We start from the raw sequence: 15697 nt of genomic DNA on the forward strand, positions 1-15697 counted from the left end.
TGTGCTCGCTCCTCCTTCCTGAGGAATGCTTGTAGAGCTATAAACTTTCCTCTTAACACAGCCTTTGCTGTGTCCCGTAAGTTTTGGTAACTCGTGTTCTCATTTTCATTCGTTTCTAGGAATCTTTTGATTTCCTCTTTGATTTCCTGCCTAATCCACTCGTTGTTCAATAGTGCACTGTTTAATTTCCAGGTGTTTGATTTAGTTTTCTGTTTTTGTGTGTGATTTACTTCTAATTTCAGTGCATTATGGTCTGAGAAGATTGTTGATACAATCTCTACCTTCTTAATTTTATGGAGGCATGTTTTGTGGCTCAGCATGTGGTCTATCTTGGAGAATGTTCCATGTACGCTTGAGAAGAATGTGTATTCAGCTTTTTGTGGATGAAGTGTCCTGTATATATCTACTAAGTCCCTTTCTTCCATTGTTTCCCTCAAATGAAGTATGTCCTTGCTAAGCTTGAGTCTGGTTGATCTATCAAGAGGTGACAAAGCAGTGTTGAAGTCTCCCACTAGTATTGTGTTGCTATTGATGTCTTTTTCCAAATCTATGAGTAGTTGTTTTAAGTACTTTGCTGGTCTCTCATTAGGTGCATATACATTTATTATTGTAAGTTCTTCGTGTTGTACAGATCCTCTGATCAATAAGAAATGGCCTTCACTGTCTCTTATGACCTTCCTCACTCTGAAATCGATGTGGTCTGATATAAGGATGGCTACCCCAGCTTTTTTATGGGAGCTGTTTGCCTGTAGGATTGTTTTCCAGCCTTTGACTCTGAGTCTGTGTTTGCTTTGACTATTGAGATGCGTTTCTTGCAGGCAGCAGAATGTTGGGTTCAATTTTCTAATCCATCCTGCCACTCTATGTCTTTTAATTGGTGCATTTAGCCCATTGACATTGAGAGAGATTATTGTTATGGGGTTTTGTCCCATTGTTCTGTTAAAATTTGGTGTATTTGAGGGGCCTTTCTTGCCTTAAAGTAGCCCATTTAGTTGTTCTTGTAACCATGGTTTTGAGTCTATGAAGTTCCTGAGCTGTTGTTTGTCTGTGAAACTGTGTGTTGTTCCTTCTATTATGAATGAGAGTCTTGCTGGGAAAAGTATTTGGGGGGAGGCATTTATTTCATTGAGTTTTTTTACTATGTCCCACCACTGTTTTCGGGCCATGAGGGTTTCATCAGAAAAATAAGCTGTGAATTTTAAGGATGCTCCTTTGTAAGAGATTTCTCTCTTCGATCTTGCTGCTTTCAGAATTTTGTCTCTGTCTAAGGTTTTGGTCATTTTGATCAGAATGTGTCTTGGGGTATTTTTATTCGGATTTCTTCTAGCTGGTACCCTTCGGGCCTCCTGAATGTGGTCACAAGTTTTCTTCAGCTCTGGAAATGTTGTAGCAATGATGTCTTTGACAGTTTCTTCTTCATCGAGGTTTTCTTCCTGTCCCTCTGGGACTCCAATAATTCTTATGTTACCCCTCTTGGCTTCATCACGATCTTCTCTTGCCATCTGTTCCCGAATTGTGAGTCTCTTTTCCATTTTCTGCTCTTTTCTGGAGAGTCTCTGAAGTTCATCTTCGAGCTCACTGATTCTGTTCTCAGCCGCTCTTACTCTGCTGCTGAGGCCTTCCACTGAGCTTTTCAATTCGCCTACGAGATTTTTCAGGTCTGACATTTCTGATTGCATTTTCCTCATTTCTGCCTTCAGATCCTCTTGTCTTCTATTGGCATTGGTTTCCATTGTTTCTTTTAATTCCCTAAGCATCCTAAGTAGCTCCCTTCTGAATTCCTTGTCAGAGAGGTTGTCTAACACTACAGTACTGTTGGTGTCATCTGGGCTAGACTCTTCAATATGAATGTTTGGTGGGCTTTTGCGTTGCTTTACCATTGTGAGAGGTGTGGTTTAGTCCTTCACGTTCAGTGTTACTATTCTGCTTGATATGCAGTGTGAGTTAAGATAGGCTTATGAGTTATTGGCAACTGTGTTTCTAGTGGCTGAGCTAAAATAGAGAAGTTTCCATCTAAGAAGTTAGCTTATGGTTCCTATGGCATAAGTAGTGGGAAAATATTTCACGGCCGCGTTAGCGGCCGCGGCTCCGGAAACAGTCCCTGGCACTGGGCGAGGAGTTGGGAAGGTCTCCTGTTTGGAATTGGAGCTGTTCAGCTTTGTTGCCCAGAGCTGGGCCTCTGTGCCTGTCCCACGCGGATCAGGGGTTGAAAACCGGCTGTCTAGGGGCTGTTTCTAGCTGCGCGTGCCCAGAGAGGAACCCAGGCCCTTGGGGGCGGGCTGTACCTGTTGGAATTGGAGCCGTTCAGCTTTGTTGTCCAGAGCTGGGCCTCTGTGCCCGTCCCACGAGGATCAGGGGTTGAAAACCGGCTGTCTAGGGGCTGTTTCTAGCTGCGCGTGCCCAGAGAGGAACCCAGGCCCTTGGGGGCGGGCTGTACCTGTTGGAATTGGAGCCGTTCAGCTTTGTTGCCCAGAGCTGGGCCTCTGTGCCCGTCCCACGTGGATCAGGGGTTGAAAACCGGCTGTCTAGGGGCTGTTTCTAGCTGCGCGTGCCCAGAGAGGAACCCAGGCCCTTGGGGGCGGGCTGTACCTGTTGGAATTGGAGCCGTTCAGCTTTGTTGCCCAGAGCTGGGCCTCTGTGCCCATCCCACACGGATCAGGGGTTGAAAACGAATTTGCACTTTTCTACCCAAATTTTTTTTTTAGATAAAATATTGTTTGGTACTATTTATATTTTTAAGAAATTTTCTCTCAATCTAATTGAGGTAGTATAATTTACAATACTGTTAATGAGTTGCATGCATATATTGTTCTCAGACGACGTGTGTTCATTGCCAGAATGCCTGTTTCCCTCTGCGGATATCCCGCAAACTCTCCCATCACTCCCCTTTCCTTCACTTTCCCAACTGCTAAGTTCTCTAGTTCTCTTGTTTTTGGCTATAAATTACTTCTTTACTATATTATTTTCTATTTTATTTTTTCAGAGATTCTGTCTTTTAATGGTCTCCTTTTTAAATTCAGAAAATTATTTATTAATTTTGTTGTTTAATTTCCAATTGTTTGAGGTATTCTCCATTTCCATTTGGTATTACTTTTCATTGTCCAGGCATCATGATCAGAGATGATCACTTGATCACTTGTCATCCTATTGATCTTTAATTTGCTTGAGCAGGTGCTAGTAACGTCTCCATTCGTCCCTGTCACGTACTAGTGTAGCCCGATGGCATCTGCTTGCTCCAGGAACATAAAGAGCCTCAAACCATTTGTTCAGGGTCTTGACGAAGAGGTCTGACCATCTCGTAGGTGGGCGGCCACTTGATCTTTTGACACCGTGGAATCCAGTCTGTAATGGCTCTGGTCCAGTGGTTGTCTCTAAATTGCATTACATGTCTGCCCATCTGAGTTTCGATGCATTGGCAAACAAGACAGCGTTGCTGATTCTTGATCATTGATGGAAGTCAGAACTCCAGATTCCTTCTCTCTCTTGAGTGAAGCGTGATGCTCCAAGCATAGCTCTTTTGATTCTTCCTTGGGATACCCGAATAGCATTCTCATTCTGTTTTCATAGGGCCCAGATCTCTAAGGTTTAAGTTAGTGCAGGAAAAATGGTAGAGTCAAAGAGATGTGCCCGGAGCCGGAGGTTCTTCATCCTCTTAGCTATTTCAAGAGAACTCCCAGAATGACCACCAACTGGGAGTGCTTTGGCACTATTGTGGAAACATGGGAAGATGCCATCCTTGACAACATCGACGAGGAATACGATGGACTGGTTCAGCACTTCCATGACTGCATGAGGAATGCTGAGAATGGGAAAGCCACAAACAGACACCTGTCTTCGGAAACTCTCTAGCTCATTTTCCAACATGGTTTGACGTGAGCCTCAGGCAATCACAAGGTAACATCTGAGCTCACAAAGCTGTGCAGAGAATTGATAAAGGAAGATCTCAGAGAAGAACAGCAGTGCTGGTCAATGTGGCAGAATCAGGCAATAGTATTTGCAATGCTCGCCTGTCCTTCGCCAACTACAAGACCAAGATGCCTGCCCTTCGATGTCCTGATGGATTTATCATATTTTCCAGAAGGGCAATGAAGAAGATAATCCACTACTTTTACTCAGATCTCTTCAATAGCCAGGTCCACCTGCTACATACCAAATTCCTCAAGATGCATATGACATTCCCTATGTTCTCCCTTCCAAAATCTGACACGCCATTTCATTGGTAAAGAAACATACAGCACCTGGTCCAGACAAGGTTAGACCCAAACACCTGAAGAATCTGCTGCCAGTACTCATCAATACACTGGCTCGACTCTTCACATGCTAACTGTCTGAATGCAAAGTTCCAGCAGGACCGTTATGTTGTACAAGAAGGGAGACATCCATGACATCAGAAACTATTGCCCGATCTGCCTGTTATTTGTCATCTACAAGTTGTTATCTGGTATTCATACTAAATGTATTTTGAAACTTGTATAGTTGCCTCACAGTTCTTTGATATTAATTTCTGTTTTGCTATGTTTTTAGTCCCCTTTTCTTTCATTCTTTATTTAGTCCTGCCCATTATCCTCAGGAATTCATCAAAGGCACTCTTAATTTCTGTATAGTATTTTTATTTTTTCCTTTTTGGATCACACCTGGCGATGCTCAGGGGTTTCTCCTGGCTCTGCACTCAGGAATGACTCCTGGCGGTGCTCGGTGGACCATATGGGATGCTGGGAATACAACCTGGGTCAGCCGCGTGCAAGGCAAATGCCCTACTCACTGTACTATTGTTCGAGCCCTTTGTGTAGTATTTTTGAACTCTACAATGTTCGCCTGATTCTTTCTTAAAAGTTCCATTTCTCTACTTACATAACCATATATTCTTGCATGCTTGCGTCTTTTAATTAAAGCATATGTGGAGTCACAGCCCAGTTGACTTGAGTAGTAACTGTGGTTATGATCACATGTGCCTGGTAATAGCTATTCAGTCAGTTGATATTCCTAGCCACGGAGCAGTTTGCGTATGCCAATATCATGCCCCAGATGACTGTGATTATCTGTAGTAAGGGCATTAGCACAGTGCCCTATGCCCTATCCCATATCCATATGGGATACTGGGAATTGAATCTGTGTCGGCTGCGTGCAAGGCAAATGTCCTACCCACTGTGCTATCACTCCAGCCTCCAAGATATGTTTTTATAGCTCTAAATTGTTCCCTACCACAGTTGTGTTGGGTGAGGCTGACCTCTTGGTTGTTATCTCTCAGCTGCTGTTTGAGGCCATCGCACACTGCTGGCTCACTTTGGCTCCCAGACACGCCCATGTGGAAGCTGCGTACACAAAACTAAACCTCTGTTAAATCTTCGCATTCTGCACCTCCCAACTTACACCCTCTTTAAGGATAGCATGTTAAATCTGGAACCATCCTGCCAGTCTCTTTATTCTTTCCGTCTCTACTTCGCCTTGTCCTCTTCTCCACATTGGGAAGCCCTCCTTATCTCTAAATTCAGCTCTAAGCTCACTTGCCGTAGTGTTGACTTTCCCTGGAACTTTGGCAGTCTTCTCCAGTGAATCTTCTCCGTTAGTATTGTGTGTTGAATTCAGGTTTTACACATTTTTGTATTGATGCAATGATAGCTTTCTCAAATCATTCCCTTAGTGACCATTTTGAACCTATTACCCTCCCAGTACATTTAAATTGAATGTACCTAAAACTAAAAATGAACTACTCCAAATATCTAAGAAATTTATTGATCAACACAAAGGAGCTATATAATGAACAGTATTTTTCTTACATTAGAAATCTGATAGTTAAGATAAAACACTAAACTATTAATGTTTGCATTCATAGCGTCCCTTCCATCGTAGGAAGAGAAGAAATACTGACGGTTATAATTCAGTTGTATTTACATCTCAGTTGGAAAGTTCAAGCCAGATAAAAACAACAGTTATTGCTGGGAAATATAGGTTAAGGACAATGGGTATTGAATACCAAGTTTATATATCAAACATTAACAAATTCCTAATTTCAGTTATTATTGCTCATTTGTTTTAGAATTCAAAAAATATTTTATAACCTCTTTAACTCAAATACGCTTGATACAATTAAGTTGCAATCAATGATATATTGGCAACCTGATTCTTCCTTGACAGCAGTTTCTCCAAAAATAAAAACCACTAAAATCGTAGCATTTGCCAACTTCTGTAGTATATATTTCTTCATCATTTCTAGTTATACATACTTTTTAATGAATAGCTCTATCTAAATATCTCCGTACTTAAAAACTAGATTCATAGATTGCGGGTAATGTTGTTAGTAGCTTTTTTTTAGCTGCAAGCTAGTTCTGAAGGGGCACATAAGTTTTAATGAATGATATTTAAATATATTAAGGCGACATACTAATAAGCCACCTACTATCTAAAGAGAGCTTAACTATAATGCTATCTTGTTTTGCTGACCCTATTTTGTTCATGTATACTTAGTAACATTTTACACCTTTCCTCATTCACACATCAAGGAAAAATGTATTGGTAGAAACAAAATCTTATGGACAACTCAGTGGAAAAAACAAAAATTAGAAAGAAGGCAACTAGGAGTGATTCCTGAGCACAAACCCAGGAGCAAATCCTGAGCACCACTGGGTATTGCTCCTAAAGGAAACAATACAAAAGACAAAACAAATTGAAGAAAGAATTTAAGGCAAACATAATGCGAGAATAAAGATCCATAGATAAAGCCTACTACAAATGTAAATATAAAATGATATTGGTTGTTTCATTGCAAACTGAGATATTTTGGATTAATTATACCTTCTATTTCAATTTACTGAAATCAGATGACTCTTAGGTTGAATTCATGGCAACCTCAATGCATGCATTTTATAGAATTAATTATTTATAAAATGTTTAATTATTTTTAAATTATTCATTTTAATTGCTTAAACTTCAATTACCAAGGAGGATTCTTTTAAGAATGTTCTAGAAATTGTAGCCACTTGCAACCTAGATTCTACTTTCCTATTACTTCACAGGAATTATGCTTGGAGTGAATACAGAAACCAATCAAACTTTCTTGCAAAATTCCTGAGATAAGAAGGCAGAAAAGTAAGGAATTTAAGTTATCTAGTCATTAAAAGATGAGAAAATCATTTAAGCCAATTTATCAAAGGGAAGGAGTGTCAAATATAAAAAAATATGATGTGCTTGAACAAGGAAAGGAAAAGACCTTGATTGTAATAGGTGAGAAAGAATTCTGAATTTAGTTGCCTATTGTGTAATTTTTGCAACTCATTGCCATAGGCATAGGTACTTGGGAAGAGAATACTAAGAACAATTTTAAATTGATTTGCATAAAACATATTTGGTTCCAAAGGCAATATTTTAGCACTCTATTAGCACTTGCAGAGTCTCCTGTCCGCGTGCCAGGCTGTCTTCACTGGGCCCCTTGGAGGGGGGCCGCTTGAGTTTCCCTCCCCGCCCCAAGCAGAGCCCAGGCAGCCGGAGACCTCTGGTACCCAGCCACAGCCATGCTCAAGGCCACTCTCCACAAGCTCAGTTGAGCCTCATGCATGAAGGAACTGGCAGAGGAACCGAGGCACGTGGGTCCCGGGGGTAAGATCTCCAAGCCTGCTTGTATCGGGACTGGGCCTCTTCCACCCAGATCCCCCATTTTCCAGTAGCTAGGCGGTTACACCTACAAAATGCCCCCAGCACCATGAAATCCTATCAACAACCAAGATCCAGAGACTATAAAACAAAGCTCCCGGAAGCGTGTGATCGCATATGTGGCTGTTTGACCTCATACACTAGTTCTCCCTCTCAGACAACCCAGTAAGCATAGGAGAGTATCTCATCCATAGGGCAGAGCCTGAAAATCTCCTGTGGCATATTCGATATGCCAAAAACAGTTACAATGATGTGTCTCATTCCCCTGACCCTGAAAGAGCCTCCAATGCGGCACTGTTGGGAAGGACGAGTAAAGAGAGACTTCTAAAATCTCAGGGCTGGGATGAATGCAGACGTTTCTGGTGCCTGATCAAGCAAATAGATGAATAACGGGATGACAGTGCTCCAGTTATACAGTGATTAGCACTTGCTCTTGTTACTGATATCATCTTTTAGCTAGAAATGGGTTCTTTGGGATCCTTTTCACATAGTTGAATTTCATTTCCAGAACTTCAGTGAAAGATGGTCATAGAGTTGTATAATCAAAACCAGGACCAGAAATGAACTTGAGAGCAGGAGGTCAAGTTCATTTCTAATCTTCCAGTGGAAATTTTCCCAACATTTTCAGTGAACTCATGGCCAGAAAGTTTGAAATACACTAAGAGCTATGAACATAAATGACTTTGATTAAAGGAAAAGATAGTCAATAATTGTTTGACATTTGCAAGACAATATTTCTGGTAAAATCATATTCCAGGAGAGAAATGGAAAGTTCTATTATGCTATTACCAGAAACTGAGAAGAAAATTAATTTAACTTGAAATAAATCTTCGCAAAAGTTTTAATAAACATACCGGGCAGCTTCTGAATATCTCTCCAGACATCGAAACACTGTTGCCTGACGAAGATGATTTCGGAAATAGGCTGGGTTTAAAACAATGCTCCTGTAACACGATAAAAGGATTGAGAATGCTATTAGGTTCTTAAAAACAATTACGAGAAGTGTATAGGTATGGAATGACACACATTCAACTTTATATAGTTCATGTTTTTAAAGGCACTGTAAACAAGGCCTACTTCTCCCTGTAATTGTCAGTTAAGTTAAACAAATAAGCATCATTAAAAAACAATTAAATTCGCATGACAAAATAAATTTTATGTAGTCCACTGGATCATTTTGTAGATATGATATGTCAAAAAACTTTGAATGTAACTTACACTACATGTAAGACATGTCACTGTATTTGCTTAAGTTAATAAATCAGGAAAAATTATATGTCATTTTGAGTATGACCACGTATAATGAAAGTGGAGGTTGTTAGCTACTTAACCTAAACTGGTATTTGGGAAATATAGTCTTTCACACTCCATAATTAGGTTTTGTGTACTCCCCAAGTTATGGAATGTAGTATCACTAATTTATAGTACTTAACACTATAGAGTTATGGATACAGAAATTATAGATATAGAGATGTTAAGATATTTCCCTTACATGTGACTAACATGGTTCCCCCCAAGTATTGCCGGCTGTAACCCTGGTGATCTGTAACATCACAGATTCTGAGTAGCACTGCATCCCTAGGCTCTTGCATTGACCTACCAGGAGGAGGCTCTCAAGCATTTCCTGGAAGACAACTCCCACAGATACCCACTTCCCCTCCCAAAAAAGGTATTGGACTTGACCTTGCTACTTTTTATAACACCCTTATTCACTTTGGGGTTTTCAAGTTTTCTTGATTACAGTTACAGGCTTGGTTTCTAGGTAGGATGAATAATGTTTTTTATGAGCTAGTTCTTCTAATGTCTTTTAGATTTCTGAAGATGTAATCTCACGCAGATGAGATGATCATTTCCCAGTTGCCTTCTTCTTCCCTTCAAAGTTAAACTGGCAGAAACAGACATTATCCTTTCTTGCTTCTTGGAGAGCAATGTGCATTAAAAGATATTTGGTCAAGTGAGGTGAATGAAAGATGCAGTTCATGGCCCTTCACTGAATGAAGCGGTAATTGGTATAACTTGAAAATGTAGCTTACACTATAGAGAGTGTTAGGATTTTTCATTTTTGTTTTGTTTGGGGGGACAACCAGGGCTCCGGCAGCCGAAGACCTCCAGGACCAGCCACCACCATGCTGAGACCACTCTCCGCACACATGAAGGTACTGGCAGAGGGACAAATCCACGCGGGTTCCGGGGCCGAGATCTCCAAGCCTACTCGGATTGGAGTCGAGCATCTTCCACCCAGATCCTCCAAATTCCAGTAGGCGGGGGTCACACCCACCACCTGGCCCCCTGGCGCCGTGTAATCCCATCAACGGCCAAGACTCAGAGACTATAAAATCCAGCTCCCGTAACCACGCGGCCGCATCTTATCAGGACATCTTTTTATGACATCTTATTATCTCATTCCTACTTTGGACAAACTTGCAGGCTATCAAATGTAGCCTGCCCACAGGGCAGAGTCTGGCAAACTCCCTGTGGCGTACCAAACATGCCAAATACCAGTAACAATGATGGGTCTCATTCTCCTAAAGAGACTTGAATATAATCTCAGGGCTAGGATGAAAGAGATGTTACTGGGGCCTGCTCAAGGCAATCGACGATTAACAGGATGATGAATGAATGAATGAATGAATGGGGGGACAACCAATGGTATTTAGAGCTTACTCCTAGCTTTTGCTACTAAGGGATCACTCCTGGTGGTGCTCACAGAACTATATGGGATATAAATTTAAATCAGTGCCCTACCTATTGAATGATATCTCTGGTCCCATAGATGGTTGTTTTATTGTGGGATACAAAAATGTTATAGGAACAACAGAAGATTATTGAGTGACTCTCATGTGTCTTTCAACATGATAAGAATCACTTGAAATTTGTTCATTATTCAAGTGGTTATTAATATATTTTAGAGAGTCTTACAAAGCTTTTTGAGAATATATGAAAATAACAGAGTGCTCTACAAAACAGTGTGCATAATCATTAAAATTTAGGGAATTTACATGAGTCCTTACAGCTGTTTATAAACTCCAGATTTAAAGACATGAAAAGAAAATTAAAACATTTATATCTTTTAATATTTTTTATCTATTCCCCACTTTATTTAAACACCATGGTTTACAACGTTGTTTATGACAATTTGTTACACACGTTCAATATTCCAACACCAATCCTACCACTATCATTTTCCCTCCACTGCTGTCTTCCCAACCATCGCTAAAGCCTGTCCCAGTAGCAGGCCCGCAATAATTTATTTTATATTACTTGTAGCCATTAAATGGCTAACAGAATGACAGAACTATTTCTGTAAAAAATTCATGAAAATTATTGTATCTCACAGTGGAGACATTAAGTCCTTTTCTGAGGGTTTACTAGGTTGTTATTGCAAGTTAAGCTTTCCATGTTAGTCAAAATTCTTTGATTTTGTATGACATTATCATCCAGCTTAGTGTGCTACTACTGGGATGTAAGTGCTATAGATCTTGGAAATATCATGTTGCCCTGCACTTAGAAAAATTCAGATTTTAACTGGATAGACTGGCCAGAGAATTGGCAGCAGAGCTTTGGGGTGTGGGAGTGACTGGTGAGTCTTTATTTGGGTGGGAGCTGTATCACGTCCTTCCAAGATTGTCCAGCAGGTCTTAGCCAGAAACAGGTGTCTGAGAAATTTTTGCAGCTAGTTGATCTCTTTTGAGATTTATAAGTCTCTGGAATAAGACTGGCAGATGAACTTACATGGTGGTGGCAAAGAAACGTGGGTCTAAACACATTTTAAAATGTGGAAAGAATAAAATAGAAAAGGAATGCTTTAGCTGCATAAAACCATAGAATTCTATGAAGTTCAGATGGACTGGCATAGTGTTTGGCATATCAAATACTTCACAGGTAGTGTCAGGCTTTTCCGTGCAGGCAAGATACTCTCTGTAGCTTGCTGGGTTCTATATATAAAACCCAGCTCCCAGAAGAGAACAGCGCAGAGTCTCCTGCCCCCGCACCTGGCTGTCCTCGCCGGGGCCCCTTGGAGGGGGGCGGGTTGAGTCTCTCTCTGCCCTAAGCAGAGCTCCAGCAGCCAAAGACCTCCAGAACCAGCCACAACCATGCTGAGACCACTCTCTACACGCATGAAGGTACCGGCAGAGGAACAAAGGCATGCAGGTCCCGGGGCTGAGATCTCCAAGCCTGCACGGATTGGGGCTGAGCATCCTCCACCCAGATCCTCCAAATTCCAGTAGGCAGGGGTGTCACACCCACCAACTGCCCCCCAGCGCCGTGTAATCCCATCAACGGCCAAGACCCAGAGACTATAAAACCCAGCTCCCGGAAACAGGACATCTTATTATCTCATTCTTACTTTGGACAACCTGGAAGGCTACCAAATGTAACCTGCCCACATAGCAGAGTCTGGCAAACTCCCCATGGCATACCCAATATGCCAAATACCAGTAATGTGATGGGTCTCATTCTCCTAACCCTGAAAGGGCCTTGAATATGGCACTTTTTTAAAATCTCGGGGCTAGGACCAAGGAGACGTTACTGGTGTCTGCTCGAGGCAATCGGCAAACAATAGGATGATGGTGATCGTGATCAGATGGATTGAAATATTTAGTGCACTTTAAAAACATCTGAATAGAAATAATTGGTTCAAGGATTAATATTATTTTTTGTTTGTTTTTTGGGTCACACCTGGAGATGCACAGAGGTTACTCCTGGCTCTGTACTCAGGAATTACTCCTGGCGGTGCTCAGGGGGCATATGGGATGCTGGGAACCGAACCCGGGTCAGTTGCATGCAAGACAAATGCCCTACCCGTTTGCTATCCCTCCAGCCCCCTAAGGATGTTTTAAAATTATATATGGGGCTGTGTGATAGTTCAAAAGATTGGCACAAATGCTTTGCAGGAGGGAAGCCAGGCTTTTATCCTAGGTATTATATTGTCCAAGCACCACTGGAGTGATGCTCCCTCGGCACTGTGCCAGAGATATTCCCTGAGGATCAATGGTATGGTCCCCAAAGTTGAAGTGAGGTGTAATGTTTTGGATGTTTCCCAAGTAAAAGTACACCCCTTTTAATTATTTAAACCTTTCTGCTTCACCTATGATGTCTTTTAATGAGAAGGGTCTGAGTTACTAAATTTTATTGTAGACCATGACTAATACTTTGCTTTTGTTTTTTAAAAATTTTAATAAATCACCGTGAGATAGTTACAAGCTTTCATGTTTGGGTAACAATCACACAATGACCAAACACCTATCCCTCCACCAGTGCACATTCCCCACCACCAATATCCCCAGTATATTCCCCCTTTCCCACCCTCCCCCTTCCTCCATGGCAGACATGATTCCCCATAATCTCTTTCTACTTTTGGGCATTAGGGTTTGCAATGGAGACCCTGAGAGGTTATCATGTTTGGTGCTTTATCTACTTTCTGCACACGTCTCCCATCCGGACCGATTCCTCCAGGCATCTTTTTCTTAGTGATCCCTTCTCTATTCCAGCTGCCTTCTCCCCTTGCTCATGAGGCAACCTTCCAGCTATGGAGCAATCTATCTGTCCCATATATTTACTGTCCTTAGGTGCCTTGACTAATACTTTGTACAAGTGAATTCATTAACCTAAGAAAATAAGCTATTTGCTTTTGTGATTGTCAGTTACAATATAAAAAATTTAAAATAAACTTACCTTTATCAATTTTGAGCTAATAATAATACATATGATAATACTGAGAAATAGATATGATAATATTGAGAAAATGATGTTTACAAAGCATGTTTAGGCAAGAGAGATAGTACAGTGAGTATAGCACTTAGCTTACTCTTACTCTACTTGGATTACATCCTTGTTACTGCATATGGTCTCCTGAACCCTGAAGTGATCCATGGGCACAGATATTGGAGTAAGTCTGAGTATGACTGGATATGGCACCCAAACTGAACAAACAAATCATGTTTATATAGATTTTATAACTGCAAACTAATCTAGTAAATGTAGATTTGAGTGAACAAAAGTAGATTTCTATCTTAGAGCTTGGGTTTTAGATTTAGGGCCAGAGATTTTCCTTCTTTACCATAGCTAGATATTCCCTATTTTTCAACACTCCATTCACATGTGCATTTGTAGAAACCATCTATAATATGATAGGGTAAAATCTTTCACTTAATCACTTAACTTACCGTTAGTCGTCGATTTGCTCGAGCGGGCGCTAGTAACGCCTACATTTTTCCCTGTCGTGTGCTAGTGTATCCCAATGGCATCTGTTCGCTCTGAGAACATGAAGAGCCTCAAACCGATCATTCATGATCTTGATGAAGAAGTCTGACCATCTGGTAGGTGGGCGGTCACGCTGTCTTTTGACATCCCATGGAATACAGTCGGTAACAGCTCTAGTCCAGCGGTCGTCTTTAAATCTCATTACGTGACCAGCCCATCTGATTTTTGACACCTTGGCAAACGAGACAGCATCCCTGATTCTTGATCGTCGACGGATGTCAGAACTCCTGATTCTTTCTCTCATTTGAATGAAATCTGATATTCCAAGCATAGCTCTTTCTATTCCTCTTTGGGAGACCTGAATAGCGTTCTCATCCTGTTTGCGTAGGGCCCAGGTCTCTGAGGCATATGTGAATGCAGGAAGAACAGTGGAATCAAAGAGATGTGCCCGGAGCCGGAGGTTCTTCGTCCTCTTAGCTATTTCTTCGATGTTCTTGAAGGCAATCCAAGCTGCTCTCTTCCTCCTGCGCAGCTCAGGTGCCAGGTCATTTGTCATGTTGACTTCTCGACCTAGGTACACATAGCTGTCGCATTCGGAGATGGTCGTTCCATTGAGAGCGAATGGGGCATCAGGAACGAGGCTGTTTCTCATAAACAGCCTTCATAAGATTCAGCTGTAGTCCTACCTTTCCACACTCATAAACAGTCTTCGTAAGATTCAGCTGTAGTCCTACCTTTCCCCACTCAAGGTCAAAGTCGGCCAGCATTTGTGCCGCTTGGCTGATGTTTGGTATTATTAAAACAATGTCATCAGCAAAGCGGAGGTGGTGTAGTTGCTGACCATCTATCTTCACTCCCAATCCTTCCCATTCCAGTCGTCGCATGATGTTCTCGAGGGTGGCACTGAAGAGTTTCAGTGAAATGGTATCACCCTGCCGCACTCCTCTTTTGACATCAACGATCACTTCTTTGTAGAATGGTGAGATCCTGGTAGTGAATCCGCAATACAGCTCACGGAGGATCCTGATGTATTAGGCTTGAATGCCCTGATTGGCTAGGGCTTCAATGACCGCTTCCGTCTCAACAGAATCAAAGGCCTTCTTTAAATCAATGAACGTTAAACAGAGCAGCATCTTGAACTCCCGAGAAACCTCAATGAGCTTGGTTATCGTGTGGATATGGTTGATGGTGCTGAATCCTTTGCGGAACCCTGCTTGCTCTCATGGTTGTCCTTCATCTAGTGTTCTGCCAATCCTATTCAGGATGACTCGAGTGAACAACTTGTAGATGACAGACAATAGGCAGATCGGGCGATAGTTGCCAATGTCTTGGATGTCTCCCTTCTTGAACAGTAGTACGGTCCTGCTGGTTTTCCATTGGGACGGAACCTTGCATTCAGACAGGTAGCGAGTGAAGAGCCAAGTCAGTGTATTGATGAGTACTGACGGCAGGTTCTTCAGGTGTTTAGGTCTGACCTTGTCTGGGCCGGGTGCTGTTTTTTTCTTTACCGACAAAATGGCGTGTCGGATTTCCGAAGGGAGAACTTTGGGAATGACATATCCATCCTGTGGAATTCGGTATGTTGGCAAGTGGACATGGCTATCGAAGAGATTTGAGTAGAAGTCATGAATAATCATGGATAATCTTCTCCATTGCCATTCTGGAGGATGTGATGAATCCATCAGGACGTCGGTAAAATCTTTATTGAATGATATTTTTAGCTTTTCTCTTTCTGCTAATATTGTATATAATATTATGATCAAAATCTTAGTCTTCCTAAGAAGGCTCTTTATTTTGCTTTTTTTTTTTTAGTTTGGACAGAATGATTGCACTACAGCACTGTTGT

At 41.5% G+C, this 15697-nt stretch overlaps 1 protein-coding gene across 1 annotated transcript in view; it reads right to left on the minus strand.

Moving 5' to 3' along the window:
- The window catches only part of SPATA16 (spermatogenesis associated 16), a 349005-nt gene that overhangs the window by 213232 nt on the left and 120076 nt on the right, over nt 1–15697 (minus strand). The window contains exon 3 of the mRNA XM_056110646.1: nt 8502–8591. Within this exon, the coding sequence (XP_055966621.1) occupies nt 8502–8591 (90 nt within the window). The remainder of the gene's footprint in view (nt 1–8501; nt 8592–15697) is intronic.

Source organism: Sorex fumeus, unplaced genomic scaffold, assembly GCF_029834395.1.
Source record: "Sorex fumeus unplaced genomic scaffold, SorFum_2.1 ptg000010l, whole genome shotgun sequence".
Classification (NCBI taxonomy): domain Eukaryota; kingdom Metazoa; phylum Chordata; class Mammalia; order Eulipotyphla; family Soricidae; genus Sorex; species Sorex fumeus.